The following is a 21,570-nucleotide window of genomic DNA, read 5'->3' as shown; positions in this document are numbered from 1 at the left end:
ATCAAAAACAGCTAAAGAAATGTAAGCTCCCTTAAAATAGACAGTATCATCCTCGAAATGTTCTACAAATCAATCATCCACTCTCTCTTAAATTTTTAGATTATAAGCAAATTAGGTGAGCAGACTAGAATATCTGCCAAGAGGTTTCAATCGAAGCTCTTCACACCGGCGTGGATAACATTGTCTAGTAGAGTTCTCCTTTGGTTTGACATTCTGTGCTTTCCTCTTTAGTCACCATTCCAAAGATGTTCATTCTTCAGGTCCAAATCAAAACTTACTGATTTAAAGGCTCACAAGCTAGAATAGCTACCGGACTATACAATGAAAAGATAAAAAAACAGTTAACACCAACATCTACCTAACTGTATTTCAATGCTGGCAACATTCTTCTGCCTTGTGTCAGGGATGCCAGGGGGCAACGACCCGGCCGGGACGCCGTGAGGGACCGGAAGAGGGTCAGAGCCCACCCTGGATCACGGGGGGGCCACCTTCCTGGCTGCTCTGGGGGCCACACCAGGAAGTGCTGGGGGGAAGACTTAGGACGGCACCCAGAGAGCTGCCGGCGGAAGTGCTGGGGTAACAGGTCCCCAAGGCATTGGGGTGCCTCCTGGCGGTGACCACGGGCCCCTACAGGGTGGAGCGTCCATGCCTTGTACCCGTGGCCCCCAGAGCAACCATGAAAGGTGGCCCCCCGCCCCCGTGATCCAGGGTGGGCTCTGACCCTCTTCCGGTCACTCACGGCGTCCCGGCCGGGTCGTTGCCCCTGGCATCCCTGACACTTGTGAATACTGTGTGAAGCGTTTGGTTTACAAAAGGTGCAAAAACATTGAAGAACAGCACATTGGCATTCATTTGCGCATAGACTGTGTTTCTCTATGTTTATGATGCTTCTGAGTCACTCATCAAAAGATAAAAAAATAAATAAATAGTTACCTTTTCGTCTTGCTTGAGCAATGACATCAGCCGCACCTTTGCTCATCACTTTTGTAATGTAGATTGGACAGTTGGCTTGCTTGGCTATAGTTATAGCGCGGTACACAGCCTCAGTTTCTACCTGAAAGCAAACAAACACACAGCACTCTCAGTATAATTCAACAAAGTCTAAACTCTTAAGCAGCATTGGTATTTTAGAATTGATAATATAAAGATATTACAGGCGTGACTGAGAGAGAAGGCTTGCAGAACCGTGACGCTCGCCAGTGCTGGCCCAATGGATCCTTGCTCATTTCATCGCTCTTTCAGGTAGCTCTAAGCTGTCCTTGATATGTAGGCAGGCATACCTTCCTGTGTGGAGCTACAGATGTAGCAATTGTTTGGTTGTCCCAGATCTCAGCTTTGAGACTCTTCCTCCTCATCTGCTTCATTTGCCTCATTCTTTGCCTGTGCACCCTTGGTGCCAGCTTACCTGGGGTCATTGGGAAGCACACTTTCCCCAGCTCTTTGAACAAATCCACATTGATCCTTTTCAAAGCTCTGCTGTTGGCCAGTTACCCAGGCCAAGTGACCTTAGCAGATGGCGAACTGAATTGAAATGAAGTGATAATATCCTACAGTATGCTGGGAGCCAGCACAGGTATGACTAAGAGAGAAGGCTTGTAGATCCGTGGTGCCAGCCCAATGGTCATTGCTCTTTCTGGTAGCTCTAGGCTGTCCTTGATAAGTGGGCAGGCAAACCTCCTTGTGTGGAACTATAGATGTAGCAAATTTGTGTTGTCTTCCTTCATGAAATAACTGTGGTCCCAGATCTCAGCCCTGAGACTCTCCCTCCTCATCTGCTCCTTTTGCCACGTCCTTTACCTGTGCAGCCTCGGCACCAGCTTACCTGGGATCACTGGTAACACAATCTACCATACTTTCTCCAGCTCTATGAACAAATCCAAGCTGATCCTCTCGAAAGCTCTGCTGTTGGCCATATACCCAGGCCAAAGGACCTTAGCAGATGGAGAAACATTTATGAAATAGTGGAGCTGAACACAGGTATTCTTTGCTGGCATTTTAGATCCTGGATCTCAGTCTTGAGACTCTCCAGCAACTACTCAAAAGAGCCCAGTAAGTCCATTTTGGGTCTCAGCCCATTGTTGAATCATACTGTATGTCTTCTCCTCATCCCAAATCTGACACCAATGTAGCACTGTGAGGTGCCTGCCATGTGTTGATCAAATGGATTCTTGCTTTTTACATCACTGTATTAGGTAGCTCAGTGTTCTTAGAAGAACAAGTCACTTAGTCACAACTGACCGTTTCTCAAGAAAAGCTCTCCTTCTGCTGACATGGCGATGAAGTCAACCCTGGCTGTTGCAAGATTCAGCACTGTTACAATAACATATTCCAGAGGGCTGAGATGTATCAAAATAATGCAAATTTAAGCTTTTTTTTTGTGATCGCAAACCAAGCACCGTCCGAGTTTACCCACCTACTTACTGAACCATCTTAATCCACTTTCAGAGGCTTGGAGAGAGTTAGGGAATCCCAGCAACACCACATGCAAGTCCAGGACCAAACCTGGGTGGGCCACCACTACATGACAGGTATAATCTAATACAGGGTACGGCAGAAATAACTCCCACATTTCAAAGGGGGATTGAAAAAAAATGCTACGAGGTATCACCAAAAAATGTTATTTCCCAAATGTAGATATAAAAAAGTTTTTTTACTTTAAGTTTTAAAAATTATATCGTCCAAATGGTGGCCTTGATGGCTGATACACATTTGGAGCAGTTCTTGGAAGTTTCCCATCACTCTCACTAGCATGTCAGGCGAAATTCCTTCAATTTCTTCTTGAATAGCCTCCTTTAGTTGGTCCAAGGACCAAGAACGATGTTTGAAAATCTCCAGCTGCCCTTACTCTTTGAACCCACAGCAAAATCGTTTTCTGGTCTGGATCACTTTCATTAGCTCGTAAACCGAAACGTGTGCGAAACACCCTCTGCGTCGTTGCTACAGGGTCACTATTTTTGAAAAAGGCCTTCACTACAAAGCCTCGATGCTCACCCGACTACGGCATGGTGACGACTGAAAACTTTATTATGTACCGTACCTAACGGAACGGACCGCACCCCTCCACCTGCTTTGGGGACCCCACAGTGATTTTTCGAAATGTGGGAGTTATTTCTGCTGCACCCTGTACTTTTCCAGTCATCAAAGTTTTAAAAAGGGTGAACATACTGTTTATATACTTGTTTATGTAAACTTCTGAAACATGTTGACCTAAGATCTTAAAATAAAAAAATGGAAAGTTTCAGATAAGAGGTTGTTGACACTGTATGTTTTCTAAACATTAACATTCCTTATGTTTCACTAAGTTATAATATATTTTATTACTCATGGTGGTTCATATAGAGCAAGCTGAAATAGGCTTGTGGGGATATTCAGAATTACTTTTTGCTTGGCTATCTGCTACAGTGTCTTGTCTTCTTATTGTTTCTCATTCTTCATCACTTAAGCGCCTTCTGCAGTTTGCCTGACGCTCAGCAGATGTCACCGCCCTTCTTTCTTTTTCCTGCCATTATAGTGGTTAGCGCTTTGTTTTACAATCAGTTTGCTGTTAACACAAGTCACTCTGCCGGTTAATAAAGTTCAGTCTTTAATGATGAACAAATACAAAAGAGCATGTTGTTTTTCTAAGTACATGTTTAAGAAGGTAAAAGTAAGGAGCCTTACGAGTTACGCAGCAGGTTGGGTGACATAACGAAAGACATATAAAGAACAGTAAACTCTCCGCCACATGTTTACAAATTCTTATGAATTTTATGAGTTCTGAACACTTATTTGATGATCGCACGCGTTTCCCCATCTTTGTCGTTCTCACATTCTGTATCCCGCATTTGATGCTCAGCAGATGGCACTGCTTTTCTTCTTCTACTTCTTCTTCTTCTTCTTCCTAGTATGGTGTTCTTAATCACGTTATCTGTCTCTACAATTTGCTTGATGCTCAGCAGATGTCACTGGTCTCATTTTACTTTTTGATTTGCTCATCTCTTTTTCATAATAAACCTATGAGCACAGTTCATTTTGCCACATATCAGGACATATCAGGTTATGAGCTTTTGATCAATACCAAGATTAAGTTTCTAGCCCCAGTCGATTGTGAGTTATCATATGACAGATGGACAGACCTTAGCATTTTATATATACAGCATACTGTAGATATAAAAACTGGCAGCGAATATAAAGAAAAAAGGTTAAGGTATAAAAAAAAACAGAGTCTGCAAACTAAAAATGAGAATCGCTGCATAAGGTAGTATACTATAAATAATATTAAGGCTACAACAATGTAGCTCAGACTTACCAAGGAGAGTGCAGTGTGCCCAGACATGGCATTTCACCAGGCAGTAGTGCCAAGTATTGAATTATCAATTATCGCCCTGCCTTTGAATCAGCGTGTGATGGCTGAGCAAGTCAGTCAATCTGACAGAGCACCAATTGCAAAAAAACTACAATTTTAGTGTCATGAAAATAATTGTTGTATTGTTTCATATTTGTGCGACTTCATACACTTTGTAGAAAGGCACTATATACAATTAAAGGTGATTGTTTTACCTGTTTGCCAGTCTTGTACTTTGATTTCTTTAGTGCAACATCCCACCAGTTTTTGTATGTGTATGTGTCCTTTCTGAAGACCTGTTGGCCTCTGACATTTGTTCCTTCCTGCAACATCCACTCATTAAGAATGACATTTTACTGCTTCCGAAGCCAGTGGGCTGAGTTGGTTTCCAAAGGATATTTCGGCCATTATAAATCATGACCTCCCATACAGTGCATATGGTTTTTCTAGTTTTAATATGTTACATGTCATAGCACTTCTAACACATTCTATTGTGTTCTGCCATAGACTGCCAGCCTTTGGTCAGACTCTGATTTAGTTAGCTAGTTTAAGTCCCGGGGGTCTAACCAGCGTCAAACTGGCCTCTGGAAACAACGGTTCATTTTAGTGCAGTTCAGTCTGTTATGCTGAGCAGGATACATCACCCTTTTGTAGTTAACTTTACATGAAAATCCATTTACAGCAAGCTTATACATTTAAAAAGTCAGAGCTCTGTTTAGTTGTAAAGTAAATGCCACCCCATGATCTTTATATTTTAAAATGCAAACCCTACCTCTTCAGGTCGACTAAGAACATGTCCCTCAGGGCCTGTAATCCCAAACTCCAGCAATCGTTTCTGCTCCTTGAAAGACACAAAGAGATGTATTGTTAAAGCAGAAGAATCGCCTTGACCTCTTGAGACACCGAAATTAAAGAGCCTATTGAGATCAACTGCATGCATGAAGTCTTCATACCGTAGCTGATTAATAAGGAATGTGGTGGAGCGCGGCACACTGACTTATTGTCATGCAAAATAAGAAAAATCCCGGGTGCACTTTCTGCCTTTCAAATCTGTAAAATTATGTTTTTAGAACAGATGAAAATCCTTCAGTTATACTTAAATCTTTTACCATCCCTCAGATGGTTCATACAAGTAGAATTAAGTCCATGCTGATGTACGTTTTTACATAAGAGTTTCATGACTACAATAAGGTGTTCTGTTCGTCCGTGTTTGAAATTTCTCTTAACTCTACACACACGCTTATGTGTGTACAGTGTTTTCATACTGGAGTAAGTGAGTGAAAGAATTTGATTTTTTTTTCAGCTTGAGCGACCTCTTTGGGGCTGCGCCTCACATTCAGAGGAGCTGGGCACCATGAAGTTCATGCAGGACATACTTAATATGTATCAGTGAGGTATGCCAGCTGTGCCAGGTGTTAGCCGGTGTGATGAAACACCTCACCCTATGATACTTTAAAAGTGCTTTGCTCCATTTGTAATTAATTCTTTGCAGGCACTGTTCTTATAATAAATGAAAAATGCACTTGTTTACTTACTGGTTTGTTCTCCGGGTGCACATGTGGAGCCACCGACTGGGTTTTGTCGGGTTTGGGGCGGACAGGGTGGATACATGTGCCTGATACCCACAGTTGTTCTTCTGGCGTGACCGTGGTGTTTGGGAGTTGCGGTGCTGCATAGTAAGTACTTGCTGTATTACGGTCACTGGGTATACAGGACAGACGTGATGCAGAGTGTCGGCAATTCAGGCGCACGTGGGGCACAATCAGTAGAGATATCACGTGACCAGGGAGCCTAGTCACATGATGGCTGACAGCTAAGTGGTTCAGTTCAGGCCAGGAGAAAGTCAGCACGTGAAAAATGAATCTGGCTGCTGGGTGATTTACAGGCAGCAGAAAAGGCCGTTATTCTGATTTGCCAGGGCAAGCGAGTCTTCCCTCAGAAGGCAGGCTAAACAATCTATTTACTTGAGGGCTGATCCTTTAGAAAGGGATTTGTTGTCTTTTGTTTGTTTGGAAGATTCTTTTTTAAGGTGCGTGACATGTGGTGAATGTCATTTTTTACACTTTTTTTTGTTTGTCTTTTTTTCATGGTAGTTAATTATTGTAGTATTTCGGTGCATTTTTATATTGTCTCTAAGGAACTGGGTTTTTTTTTTTTTTGCTGCAGTGGCTGCAAGGTTTTTGCTCCAGTCAGTTTCACAGTCAGTGAGAAATTTCACCTCTGATTGACCAAATTGAATTAGTTTCTCTTTTTAATTCTTTTCTTATTAGCATTCAGATAATTATTGTAGTGTCAGATTTACATTTATATGAAATTTAGAAAAAAGAACATTAGAAAAATGTCGACAAAAACAGGAAATTCAGCCCAACAAACTTACAAATACTATTTATTGAATTTCTACAAAATAACATCAAGTCCAGTTTGAAAGGTTCTTGAAGTTCTACTTTTATCACTTTGTTCCATGTTCTGTGGTTCTCTGTGTAAAGAAGAACTTTGTAATGTTTGTTCATTTACATCGGCGTCGCCATGTGTTGTAAAGCTGCATTCATTTTTATGAACTTTTCTGCATGGGATATAACTGATCTGTACATCAATTTTGACTTTGATCCTTACATTGGTTTTTGCATTAGATCTTGTAATGTACAGTGGAACCTCGGGTCAATTACCCAAAGTAATTTCCCCCATAGGATTGTATGTAAATACAAATAATCCATTCCAGACCGTATGAACTGTATGTAAATATAGTTTCTTTAAAGATTTTTAAGCACACAAATAGTTAATTATACCATAGAATGCACAGTGTAATAGTAAACGAAATGTAAAAACATTGAATAACACAGAGACAAACACCCAGGCTCCCTGCTCAGCATCTCGCTCACTCTCTCTTTCTCTCTCCTGCACCGGCTTTCTCCTCCTGCTTCCTGCCTTCACAGCGAATGCACAGGGAGAGACTGATCACGTGCAGAAATCATCGGCGCATACGAACAGGAATGGAAACTGGCTTGTTTGTCACCCGGGTGTGTGGTCGTGAACAGATGCAAAAGTTTGGTGAACTTTTTGGTCGTAACCCGATTTGTATGTGTTCAGAGACGTTCGTAACCTGAGGTTCCACTGTACCTATATATAATATATAATATTGTGGCAATACCATCTTTGTTTCTTAAGGGTGCTGCCATTTTGTGAAATTTGCCTAATCCCCCAGAATTCCCCAGGTAACTTGCTGCTTCTGACGTCATAGAAGAAACTGTGTAAAGGCAAACCCGTCACCAGAGAAGAGCGACTAGGCTGACTCCAGGGCTACAGCGGTTGAATTATAAGGAAGTTAACAGTTAAAGCAAAAGAAGATTTAGAGGTGACATGACTGAAGTGTTTAAAATTATGAAGGGAATTAGTACAGTGGATCGAGACTGTTATTTTAAAATGAGTTCATCAAGAACATGGGGACACAGTTGGAAGTTTTTCTTTACACAAAGAACAATAGACACTTGGAATAAGCTACCATGGGTCAAAAATGATTGCAGAGTTCAAAATCAGCAAGGAATCACACACTTATTAGAGAAGTTAGAGCGTAAGAAGGGTTTTGGAATCTGAGTAGATGGATTAGGACCCTCTGGGCAGAATAGTCAGACGGTTCAGCAAGTGAAACATTTGCCCTGATGGGACCCTTTTATCCTGATGAGTAACGACTGACAGGATCACGACCTCTGAAGCCATGTCCCTTACTGGGTAAAACCTGGCAATTTAGTACAGCTGAACAAAAAATAAAATGGTAGTGGAAAGATGATACAAATCAAAAATGAACTTTAAAACAAAGCATTGAATCAAAAAACAAACAATTTCATCAGATTCCTCTGTGTCGAAAACCCCTATAACAATATGCAGCTCAACGCCAGAGCCAAAAAATAACCGGCCAATAATTTACAAGCAGTCCTGGGATCCTGATACTGGTTAGCAAGACATTTTTGCTCTCACTCTTGACTTTACTTTTTGGCTCCGACAAAGATCACATTAACTCTCAACTCTGACCTTAACTTGTTTTTTATCTAGGCATATCTACCATTCATCTTCTTCAAAATCAACTGACTCTCTTGAGTCAGTCAGTCATTTCCCAACCCGCTTTATCCTAACTACAGGGTCACGGGGGTCTGCTGGAGCCAATCCCAGCCAGCACATGGCACAAAGCAGGAAACAAACCACCACAGGACACACACACCCACACACCAAGCACACACTAGGGAAACCTGCATGTCTTTGGACTGTGGGAGGAAACCGGAGCACCCGGAGGAAATGAGTCAGTACACCATGTTCCTGTTTAACTTATTTTAAAGTAAGAGTCTCCATCTACTGTACTAATACCTTTCATACACCATTTTAAAAATTTCATGACCTCAACAATCATGTCACTTCTTAATCTCTATTTGCTTAAACTGAAAAGGTTCAACTCCTCCAATCTCTCCTAACAGTTCATATATTTGTATTTTTGCCATCACTTTCAATGCTTAACTCTTTTTTGTTGTTTTCCTGTTAATTATCATTTTTACTGGAGACTTTGCCAACTTAATTATATCTAACTAGACATTAAGCCTGTAACAATAACGGGCGCTAGAACAGTAGTGCATAAACATTAGTAGGAACAGTCTATATTAAATGGCAAGGACCTTGACCTCATTCTGTTTCTTGTCTTAATTTTTTTTGGTCAAAAATATTTTTGCAAGAAGCCTAAAGTAAAATAATAATAAAATAAAATAGAAACGTACATGACAATACAGTAAGTATAATTAATATTGCCTTAGTGTAAAACTTTGTAACATATCGATCATAAAATCAGACCCTGACTTATACGCCCGTTCAAAAATGCGACATTTAATTTTTTTTTTTTTTACATCTTCTTGCCTCCTCCAGTCTCGCATCAGTTTTTCAGACGCATCCAATTTTGTTGCAGCAGCGCGGTTACCAATTTCTTTCACTACTTCAATGACATTTAATTTAAAACCAGCTTCATATTTTCTTCTGATCGAACGCTCCATCGTAGATAAGGGATACTCTTACGATAAAGATGTATGAGGGTGTGAGATACAAAAAACACACAACAGTGCAAACGTTGCTTAGTTTGGCTATTACCGTGTGGTCACGAAGGCACAATACATAGAAAAAAATAGGCAGTGTGCTCCATGGTTACTCTCTCAGGTGGGCGTTAGCATATCATAATCACTTGGATCAATAGCACAAATTTTCCGCATTCAGCTTATACAACCGACATTATAAAATACCAGAAATTATACGATAAAATCAAGTCCCGACTTATCTGCGGGAGAACGTATTCGCAAGTATATATGGTATCTGTAAATATTGATTTGGCTTGCCTTCTTCATGATTACTTCTGTCAAGTGAGCACCAATGGTGGCCCTGCTGCCAACGCTGCCACCTTCAGGTTCTCTTCCCACATCGGTAAAGGATTAGGCTATTGACGATTCTAAATTGTCCAGCTCTGGACGAGTGTTGCCTCTAATGGTGGGAGCTCCCTCGTGGATTGAATCCAACTTTAACCCTAAAGCAGTCAGCTCCGACCTCTGGCCCTTCAGAGCCCTGAACTGAATGCGAAGACTTCAAAATGGTTGACACAGACTTTTGAATTCTGTTCTCACTTTCTGTATGTTTTTCTTTTACTTTCGCCTGTACTGATTACATTTTTATCTCCCATTATGCTGTAATCAACTGTTGAAAGTGATTACAAAATCCCAAGTTCAGTTAATCGATTTCTACAGCATTCATCGTTGGACTAACATCAAACCGTTTTTGAAGGATACGGACTAAATTGGATAAAAAACAGTAGGCCTGGAGCCTGTAACTAGCGACCTTATTGTGCTGGCCAGGTTTACACCTTTTTGATGCTGAGTGTCTTTGCTTAAAGTCCAGTTCTTTAAAATTCTGCTTTTTGATTTTTTTTTTACTTCATACATCATGCATTTTGAGACAGACCTCACTCTTAAAGCACATGGATCGATGGATTATTTGAGTTCATGTTCTTCCAAACCAGATGTTTATTTTTTCTTTGCGGACACTTTGACACACTTTGATAAACTACTTCCAGCATGAAGCTCTGAAGTTATCGTATGAAGCCGCTACTGTTCCCAGTGCTAGACAAACTAAAGTAAAGTGTGAATAATATTTTGGCCAACATATGCACGCTTGTAATTTCTTTCCAGGATTATTTGTTCTGATCACCCCCCAGAGACATTGTTTTATATTTGCTTCAGAATCCTTTAGATTTATTACTGGACAATCCAACTTTGCTCAACTAAAATAAAAGTGACGTGTAGCAAGTTCTGCGGTGGGCTGGCGCACCGCCCGGGGTTTGTTCCTGCCATGCCCAGTGTGGGCTGGGATTGGCTCCAACAGACCCCCGTGACCCTGTGTTAGGATATAGCAGGTTGGATAATGGATGGATGAAGCAAGTTTTAATACAAAATTAAAAAACCCTAAGAAACATGAGCTCTACCTCTTCAATGATGTCTCCATTCTCTGCATGGACAAGAGCAATGGCACCCAGTTCTCTCATAATACTGAACATTTCGTATACCTGTATCAGAAACACAACATAAACAAAGATGTAAAGTGCTTATTTCATTGACAAAGGTTTTACTTTTTTTTGGTCTACAAGGTTCCCACCTTTGGCCAAACTGACAGTGATGAATGATTTAACACCAACTTAATGGAATAATTATTTACTACTTTAGCATAAAGTGCTTTGGATTTTCTGGGTTCAACCAAAGGAAATAGGAAAAGCTGCACTGCAAGTTCTTTAAAAGGATTAAAAGTAAAGAAGATGTTTACCTGGGAGTCTGTGCATTGATACTTGTCTTTGTAAGCCATGAAAACAAGAAATGAGTTGACACCTGTCAAAAATAACACAATACATGTGAATATGTTTGAGTTTAAGATTTCCCAATAACAAAAGACAAGAAAAAGGTGGAAAAGATGCAGGAATAATCAACAATAATCCAGGCGTTTATAAGACCAGAGGTTTACTACAGTTTAAAAATATACAAAATCTCACAGATTGATAACAAGTTATTTGTAAATTATCAAAATAACGAATGAGAACCTATCATGGCAGACATGGGCACACAGTAGGAAAGAACTCTTGCAGAGACACCCGCCAACCCACACACCCACCTACTGTACACTAACTGACAGTTAACAACAAATGTACACATCTCTGAGATGCTGAGGGAAACTGCAATGCCAAAAAAAAATGTACACAGGCAGAAACAAACCGAATACAGACTGGCTGAGATATAGAATGAGCCCCAGGACCCCAGAGCTGTGTGACGTGACCACTGCCAGCTGCTTGTTTCATTACTCCTCAAAGATCTCCATGACAGCATTGCTGATCTCAAAATTCCCCTTGAGTGTCTAATGTGGTGAGCCAGAAGAGTAGTATGTGCCTGGACGGGAGACCAGATGTAAAGTAAGACTCACATACTCACATAAAATCAGGTGCAAGCATTAAAGTCAGCATTACTCAACACGGGCATATTCTAACAACTACGTTCTGTCTGAAATTTAACGATATGTTCATTTTTTTACTATTTACAGTGGAAGCTCGAGATACGAACAGCTCTGTTTACGAGAAATTCAAGATACGAGGAAAGTATGAGCGAAAAATTTGGATCTAAATATGAGCATTGGCTCGCGTAACAAGCCAGGCTGTGGGTATGCGTGACGTGTTTCCCGATCCGCCTCGACTCGGGGATTCACCCAAGCTGACGCTGCCTGCCCGTCAGCTCACTCAGTGTTCCTTGTTCTCCCGTAGCGTGAGGATCTACGCGTTTGTGCGCTTGTGATTTCATTGTTTTTTTGCAGTTAACGTGAAAATAATTATTCCATGATGCCTCTCAAGAAGATTGTTGCCTCAGATAGTGCTGCAAAGTAAAAAAAGGAAGCCATGGTCGTTGAAATTAAGAAACAAATCATAGATAAACATGAGCGCGGTGTAAGAGTGATGGAACTGGTGAAGACTTAAGGCCACTTGACATCGACGATCTGCACTATTCTGAAGAAGAAGGAAGAAATTAAGAACCTTGATGTGGCCAAAGGAGGGGGACTCTTCATAAAGGTAAACTACAGTTATATTATTTACCAGTGTTATTTATTAAATGTAAACTACAGTATATATTATTTATCAGTGTTATTTGTTAGGAAAATTGATTTTTATGTTGATATTTTTGGGGGTGCGGAACGGATTAACTGGATTTCCATTATTTTCAATGGGGAAGTTTGTTCTAGATACGAGAAATTCGCTATACGAGCTCAGTGCTGGAACGAATTAAACTCGTATCTCGAGGTTCCACTGTATTTTGAAAGCAGACAGTGTAGACTAATGGCTAGAATGTGGAAGCATGCAATATTTAGACTGGTGTAATTCTGAACGAGCCAGTCAAGCACTCTGAGCTCAATATGCCGCATATGCTATGGTGTATTAATTGTGCAAAGTGTTTAAAGAGGTGCTCCCCAAGAAAGGAGTTGTTTAAATACTCATTAATAATGTAACAAAGAAAATTCACAACAGCTTCCTCTTAAATGCAAGCCTAATGGAAAACAGGAAACAACGTTAATTATTCATAGTTTAAACTCTATCACTAGTAAATATATGGTCATACCACACACATCTTATCCCACTGCCTGTTTAGATTTAGCGAACATCTACAGTGCACTAATTTCACACGTGATCACATTCTTCTCGCAATCAGCTCAACATCAGCATCGTACCTTTGTCTTTAATTAATGCCTCTATTTCTTCTATGAGACTTTCATGCCAGCGTGTAATGTCCAAATGTAGAGAATAATCACAGCATGCCTTGGTGTCAGCCAGCTCTCTCCACTGATCATACGCTGCTAGGAGGCTTGATCCAGGCTCTGGAAGAACGTGGTCAACTGTAAGGGGGATAACACTGAGTTAGTATCAAGGACATAATATACTGTGCTAATTGGCAGTTTCCTTGGGGACAGTAAAGAATCTATCTATCTATCTATCTATCTATCTATCTATCTATCTATCTATCTATCTATCTATCTATCTATCTATCTATCTGATCTCAAAATTACTTTTTTAGAGTTTTAATAACAAAAACAACAACATTTATTTATATAGCACATTTTCATACAAATAATGTAGCTCAAAGTGCTTTACATGATGAAGAAAGAGAAAAAAGACAAAGTAAGAATCAAAATCAGAGAACACTAATTAACATAGAATAAAAGTAAGGTCCGATGGCCAGGGAGGACAAAAAAAAAAAACAAAAAAACTCCAGACGGCTGGAGAAAAAATAAAATCTGCAGGGGTTCCATGCCATGAGACCGCCCAGCCCCCTCTAGGTATTCTACCTAACATAAATGATCAGTCCTCATTGTATTCAGGGTTCTCATGGAAGGACTTGATGATGACGGTCACGTGGACTTCTGGCCTTTAATCCATCAATGTACGGACATCATGGTGTCCATTTTCAATACCACGATCATAATTATAGAATTTTTGAAGCTGTAGAGTAAGCTGTAGAATATAATTTCTTTATTAATACTGTACATTGAAAATATAATATCAATGATACACTATGGAATTCTATCTGCCTTGAAGGTTCTGGCTTGCACCTGATTCAGCAAGACAGACTCAGGCCCCCAGAAAAAGCACACTCAATTAAGTGAAGTGGATCTAACTGCAGTCCACAATTGGTATGGCGTAGGTCAAGTAACATCCAAAAGATCACGGAACGCCCACAATGTTAGTTACAAAACCCCTCTGAATCAGAGAACCCCCACACAACCCTCATCTTAAACACAGTGTAACTGAGCATTCATTGGGCATTTTGTGACTGATGTTGTGGGAATAACGTGATGTTGGGATGTTATGTGACTGACTTCATAAATATCGCGGGCTGTAATACATTCTGTTGAATTAAGTGGGTTTGGTGACAGATGAATGAATCTGTTTCTCCATCAAGTTGCTGTGTTGCTGTCATTCCAACAGATGATACATCACAAACATTTTGTGATAGACGGCCGGGGACCGTGCCCAACCGGGAGAAATAGGGGACTGGGAGAGGGGCAATTTCTACCCTGGGACATAAGGGGGCAGCCCCCCTGGACAGCCTTGGCATGCAGCACTTCCACCACACCCCGAAGTGCTGTCGGAAGGTGATCAGAGAGCACCTAGTGCACTACCGGGTGCATTTTAAAAGAGGCTGGAGTCAGGAGACAGAGGACAGAGCTTGTGGGAGAGGAGTGGAGGTGACACAAGAAACGAAAGACAAAGAAAAGTATAGTATAGGGACTGAGGTGTTCAGACTGTGGATTTGGGCACTGTGTTGTGTGAAAGCACCATAAAATAAATGTGTGTGCTTTTGGACATTGTGTGTCCTTCATGCCTGTCTGTAGCCGGGCTGGTCTTTCACAATTTGTAGTAATGCATTTTATTATGTTCGTGATGCCATCTGTTGGAATGACAAATGCACTGCATTTTATCACTACATGAAAAACAAAATATATTCCAACAGGTGGTGCACTGCAGGTCTACATTGATTACTTAGATTTTGGCCCATCTTAGATAAGTAGCACAGCTAGTACTCAAAGATTTGTACATAAATACTGAATATGACCCCTGTGACATGGAATTTGAATAAGGCCACAGATCCTCTGTTGTGTTGTAAAAAAGGAGTTTGGCATCAAGAAGAACATCCACCTGTACAAATGTGGGTTCTAATATAAGCACATTTTGGTGATTCTAGGTAATGGCTGCTAAACTGGCACAGAGACAGGTAGGGAAGAAGAAAGTAGATGTGTGTAGACATATTTATGGCCACAATTCATTCTGCTTCCTCTTGAGAGAATCACAAGATGTACAAAGAGAAACACAGTGGAGGAGTTTATGAGCTCTGGATGCCTTATGAACCATTATTTCTTTTAAGTATAAAAAATAGAAATACTCCAGCCACTGCAGGCTCCTCCAGGCCTAACTACAAACTCTAGACATGAACTCCATGCCAACCGATGTACTTGAAAAAGGAACCATTGGTTAAACTACTCATCAGGTACCATAAAAGCACATGAAGTAGTGGAACAGTACATTCCCAGGTGCTAAAGAGACAGGAATTTTACCCAAGATGCTATGTTGGGCACTATCTGTGCTTTAATATTGTCTCAGACTACGAGACAGTGAAAGGGCATGGAATCAGACCCCGTCTCCAGAGTGCTGAGGCACCAGTGCCAAGTCTGCGACTGAATTAATAGGCATTGTAAACCCCTTGGTACACAGCTCCAGAAGGCAAGGTTTGAATCCTGGCTGGGTTGCCGCTTGTGTTGAGATTCCATGTTTTCTTTTTCTCTGCATATTTTATTTAATTATTTCCCTGTATGATGTCAAAAACGTGTGCATGGGCTCAAATGGTGTTACTTCAGTCGGACCAGAGGTTGGTGCTGTCGTCTGATCCTTTCTCCTTTTGCCTCTCTGCAGACCAGCAAAAGAACACGCCTCCCACCACCAGCCCACCCACTGATGATGTCACTTCCAGCTCTCACTGATGATGTCCTGCCAATTCCAGAACTCGTCTACAGAACACCTCATTTCCTGTTCTGGCTGCCCTGACCCGTCCTCGTCCTGTTTCAGCCATATTTAAGAACCCAGGCTCCCTTTGTTAGTTAGTTCTGTTTTGAACTCCACACTGTAACAATGTGCTTGCTTTTGCTTTTGATATTTTTCCAGTATATGGGATGGCCATCCCCAAACCTTTCTGTCCCTTCTGCTTTGTTCATTTTACAACACTAAAAGAAAGAGAACTGTATGGACACCTATTATGGCATGTGCCATCTGTGTTTTGCTATTACCGACTACTCTTGGATTAGATGCTACCTGTTGTTCGCAGTATACCCTGCCTGAATTAGCAACCTGACTGTTAGTTGGATGTGCTGCATGTCGTTATATATACTAAGTCTGACTGCGACATCTATCTGTTATTCCTGAAAATAAGTTGTTGTTCGAGCACAGTCACTGACTTGACCCCATCAACTTAAATGTGCTAAGTCTGTTGTTCATAGGAAAAGGAATCAAAAATTCTTCATTTGGAGAAATAAATCAACTTTCCATTGTCATGTAAGAAAAAATGCACAAAGCCATTTTTGCTTAAAAAAGAAAACCTCTTCGCCATTACACTCCAAAGATAAGCACTATCTTTTCCCCCATTACTAAAAGGTGTATTTGTAGCGCTGGTTAATGATGTCTGAGACACACTTCAAAGCTGATTGGTTAATGCTTAAAACTGTTGTGTAGTGACAATAACTCTGCAGTTTGAGAAACGACCTAAAACCCAACAAAACTCAACGGTGACAAGACAAACAGCCAGTGTTGGGTATGTGGAGACCCAGTGACAAGGTGATGAGGCATGACAGACAGCAAGTGACACATTGACAAATATGGTCATATTTATTTCTCACATGTCACTTGTGCTGAACATCCATTTTCATTTAAATTGATCCATTGCTTCTAGTTGGAATGACTACATTACATTCTATCTCTATCTATCTATCTATCTATCTATCTATCTATCTATCTATCTATCTATCTATCTATCTATTGTGGAAGACGAATGTTCTCTTCGTTCCCTTGTACTAATTCATGTCTGAGAAGTAAGCTTTACTAAACCAAGTAACAGCATGCTTTGTTTTAGCAAACAGAAAAATATTTGTGCAAAGAACTCAAGGTCTGAGCATTCCACACATGAGTCTGCCTTATCACGTTTTCCCTTAGCTTACATCTGAACGCTATAACAAAAGGAGCCAAGAAATCAAGTTTTACAAGGGACTTTAAAGGGGCTCAAGGTTTGTGTATAATAAATGTGTTGACTGTTAAATTTTATCCATCCATCCATCTTCTTCTAACCCGCTGAATCCAAATACAGGGTCACGGGGGTCTGCTGGAGCCAATCCCAGCCAACACAGGGCACAAGGCAGGAACTAATCCTGGGCAGGGTGCCAACCCACCGCAGGACACACACAAACACCAAGCTCACACTAGGGCCAATTTAGAATCACCAATCCACATGTCTTTGGATTGTGGGAGGAAACCAGAGTGCCCAGAGGAAACCCACGCAGACACGGGGAGAACATGCAAACTCCACGCAGGGAGGACCCGTTAAGCGAACCCGGGTCTCCTAACTGCGAGGCAGCAGCGCTACCACTGCGCCACCGTGCCGCCCGTTACATTTCATAATGATATTAAATCACGCATTCTAGGGGTATAAAACTGGACCCCACCCAACAGACGGGGTTCAGAAGAGCCCTGACGCTGTCATGTATATTTGATTGTCTGCTTTTCTGAAACTCTTCTCACCGTGACTCTAAAAATAAAGCTGCTTTATAACCACACCTGCTGTCTGGTTGAAAACTTCATACACACTATCTATCTATCTATCTATCTATCTATCTATCTATCTATCTATCTATCTATCTATCTATCTATCTATCTATCTATCTATCTATCATTATCAATGCACTTGAGTTAACTTTACCTTTTTTCTTCTCTTTTGTACTTCATGTTTATTCATACAGTCAAATCATTTCCTTAATTTTGCTATTTAATTCCTGTGCTTACCTTTTTAGAATTCTACTCACAAGAGTATGACTTTATTTTGTGCTATCAAATGTCATCAAACTGGTTGTTCTTAAATGAACTGCTGATTTATAAAGTCATCACTTCACATGAATAAACTAGAATAGACAAGTCATGGTTTCTGGAGATAAATGTCTCCCATTTAAAATTACATACAAAATTCAAATCCATTATTATTCCTTTCCATATAAATCTAGTTATTTCTTACATTTATCTCAAGGTATCCTGTAGATTTGCTGTTACTAAGCCAATGCCAATCATAAATAATATTTGTTTCAAATGATCATAAATAATATTTCATTATTCAAGCACTGCAAGTCTCCCATTTTGTTTCTTTATACCATCTAAAAATAAAGCAATGGATAATTAGCAAATAATGTGACCTAGAAAAGAAAGGCCTCTTGAAGTTATTTCCTTTTATGATGTCTTTTCATAAAACTGAAATGACAATTTGGCCTCCCCAGCCATTAAATGATCTAACTCCAAGAGACATTCTTAAATATGTATTTGCTTGAATGAACTGGTTGCAAAAAGTCTCAGTGCTTGACTTGACAACTGAATGATAAATTTGGTTTCCAGTCCTCATGCAACTGCTAATGGTTTCATTACATACTAATCATTGTGGTTCCTCCGGCCAGTGCGGCCTTTGTCCCGTTGTAGAAGTCGTCTGCTGGGGTCATTCCCATGTAAGGCATGTGCAGGTTGGTGTTGACATCGATTCCTCCAGGGATCACCATGTAATTGCTAGCATTGATCACTTTCACCCCTCCAGGGACAATCAAGTTCTCTCCTATTTGCCTTAAAAACACAAAACGTCATTTATGTCATATAAGTGTTACATTTTAACACAGGATAGTAGAATCTAATCTAAAAAATATCTATCTATTACATATGCCTATCTATCTATCTATCTATCACATAGTGCCCTATCTATCTATCTATCCACCCATTTTCTAATCCGCTGAATCCGAATACAGGGTCACAGGGGTCTGCCGGAGCCAATCCCAGCCAACACAGGGCACAAGGCAGGAACCAATCCTGGGCAGGGTGCCAACCCACTGCAGGACACACACAAACACACCCACACACCAAGGCCAATTTAGAATCACCAATCCACCTAACCTGCATGTCTTTGGATTGTGGGAGGAAACCAGAGCGCCCGGAGGAAACCCACGCAGACGCGGGGAGAACATGCAAACTCCACGCAGGGAGGACCCGGAAGCGAACCGGGTCTTCTAACTGCGAGGCAGCAGCGCCACCGTGCCGCCTCTATCTATCTATCTATCTATCTATATTACGTTATCCAGCATTTGCAGTAAATTTCAACTTAGAATAGTGTCATCTGTTTAGACAAAATACGATTGGTAATCCCAAGTCATTCATGAGATTTGACTCTGCTGTGTGGTCACAAGAACCTGAAGTGGTCAGCAATGACAACAGAGAAACAGTGTGGAGCAGGTGGAGACGGCAGTGTAGTGGTGAGAGGTTACAAAGCTGAAAGAAATAACTCTGGATACAATTATGGCCTGGCCAGCAGTGGTGTGGGGCCCTGAAAAAATAGGGATTTGTGCACAATACATGAACAAACATACATATAAAGAGATTCCAATGCAACTTTATTTGTATAGATAATGTAATTTTTTCTCTGTCTATCTATCTTACATAATGCCTTTCCTATATTCCATCTGTTTGTCTATCTCTGTTTACGATGAAATATTTTGTGAGTAGTTACAGTGATGATACTTACTTGATTATCCCATCCTCCACATAAATGTCAGCATAAAAAGACTGGTCATCATTAACGATCTTCCCTCCTTTGATTACTAATCGATCACTCTGAAAAAAGATTACAGAAATGATGGTTCAAGTAAAACAATAAAAATAAATTAAATCTTTTCTTTTTTCCAAAATGTAGTAGAGGATAACAGTTTCTTGTTTTGCCACACGCCGCTCCTGTTTCTTTTTGTCTACTCTTCCCCCTGTGCTAATGGGGTGGCCTTTTGTTCTTACTTGTGTCACTTTAGTTTTCTCTAATCGCTTTGTCTTTCAGTGACATGGACTTCCATGAATGTTCATTTGGTGTGCTCATTTCAAGTGGTGTTATTATTTAAAGGTTGGCAGTCAGAATTTTTGTAAAAATGAAGATCTGCTAAAATTATTTTCCTTCCCCAAGATGTACTATTCTTTTTAAAGCAGCTTATTCTCTGGTGCCGAGTATGGCTGCAGACTAGCAGCAATCAAATGTATTGTGACCTTCCCTGTAAAACTCGTTTAACTAAATGAATTAAAATAATCCAGTCATTTCCCAAAGGGATTAATTAAATAATTTTCAGTGATAATGATATGATTGTTGAGTTTTTCTCTAGGAAGTGATATTTAGATAACATAACATAATCACCTCAAGCCTGTTTAATCCATTACAGAGTCACACGCAGCCTGCCGAGGCAGCATCCGACACAAGACAGGAATGTCTGTGCTTGAAGTCCACTATGGGATACAAATGGTAATTTAGAAACGCCAGCTAACTTAACATAAATGTGTTTGGGTGAGAAATGGATGGGGAGGAGATGCAAACTCTACACAGAGAGTCACTGGGCCATAAATCAGACTGGGGATGCTGGGACCTTCAGGCTTAAGCAGTAGCCACTGACTTGTACTGTCCAGAGTTGCTCCACCTTGTGTATAGAGCTGTTGGGATTAGCTAACCTCCGCTCCCATGTGCCCCTGAACTGGATTAAACAGGATTGAGAAGATCATGTTATGGTATTATCACTGTCACAGTTTATTGGTAGGGCATGGACATTTTTTGTGATGTTTCTTGGCCAGTGGCATTTGAATTATTATACAGTATATTCTTTATGAATATACTACTGGTCAAAAGTTTTAGAAAACCTCTGTTTTTACAGTTTTTCTTCAAATTTAATCAGTTGAAATGCAATGAATGACCTAAAATGGTGAAAAGGTAAGCAGTAAATTGCTAGAGGTTTAAATTTAAAGTTTAGGTTAACATAACTGAAAAAAAGGACGTTTCAGAATATTACAATTGTGCTTAGTTGAGGGAACAACTAATTGGTTACAACCTGCAAATTAAACCTTGCATGTTGAAGCAAACTATTTGCACAAGTGTCCCAACTTCTGTTGATTACTTTAAATCCCTCTGTCACTCTTAAAGCAGGGTTGGAACAGACTGTGAGCCTCATGTATAAACCACACACATGCACAAAAATGTTGTGTACGCCCGTTTCCAAGCTCACTTCGAGATGTATAAAAACTAAACTTGTCGTAAAGCCACACACATTTTCACGGCAGTCTCACACCTTGCATATACATTTTACTGCTCAGTTTTGCAAACTGGCAGCACCCAGTGTCAAAGCAGTGCTGTTGTTTCTGCATGGTTTCTCATTCTTTTTTAGATTAGCATCCATGATGTGGGCTTTATCAAATACACCAAAATTAATTGCATATCGTTTACAAATTTAATTCACTTGATTATAATCATTCTGTCACAATATAATTGTCCCAGGAATGACCAAACTACTCCAACTATCATGGCTGCTTTAGCATGTTAGAAGACATCACAAATGGA

At 40.4% G+C, this 21,570-nt stretch overlaps 1 protein-coding gene across 2 annotated transcripts in view; it reads right to left on the bottom strand.

The window, feature by feature from the left end:
- dpysl4 (dihydropyrimidinase like 4) overlaps positions 1-21,570 on the bottom strand; it is an 81,574-nt gene that overhangs the window by 30,773 nt on the left and 29,231 nt on the right. For both annotated transcript variants that reach the window (XM_039770464.1, XM_039770472.1), the window contains exons 2-8: positions 19,732-19,820; positions 18,598-18,782; positions 13,097-13,261; positions 11,159-11,220; positions 10,824-10,904; positions 5,097-5,165; positions 934-1,054 (exon numbers count right to left, since the gene is read on the bottom strand). In XM_039770464.1, the coding sequence (XP_039626398.1) occupies positions 934-1,054; positions 5,097-5,165; positions 10,824-10,904; positions 11,159-11,220; positions 13,097-13,261; positions 18,598-18,782; positions 19,732-19,820 (772 nt within the window). The remainder of the gene's footprint in view (positions 1-933; positions 1,055-5,096; positions 5,166-10,823; positions 10,905-11,158; positions 11,221-13,096; positions 13,262-18,597; positions 18,783-19,731; positions 19,821-21,570) is intronic.

The sequence above is a fragment of the Polypterus senegalus genome, chromosome 1 (genome assembly GCF_016835505.1).
Source record: "Polypterus senegalus isolate Bchr_013 chromosome 1, ASM1683550v1, whole genome shotgun sequence".
NCBI lineage: Eukaryota > Metazoa > Chordata > Cladistia > Polypteriformes > Polypteridae > Polypterus > Polypterus senegalus.
The sequence above is the reverse complement of the archived record's forward strand: the minus strand, read 5'-3'. Positions and strand labels throughout refer to the sequence as shown.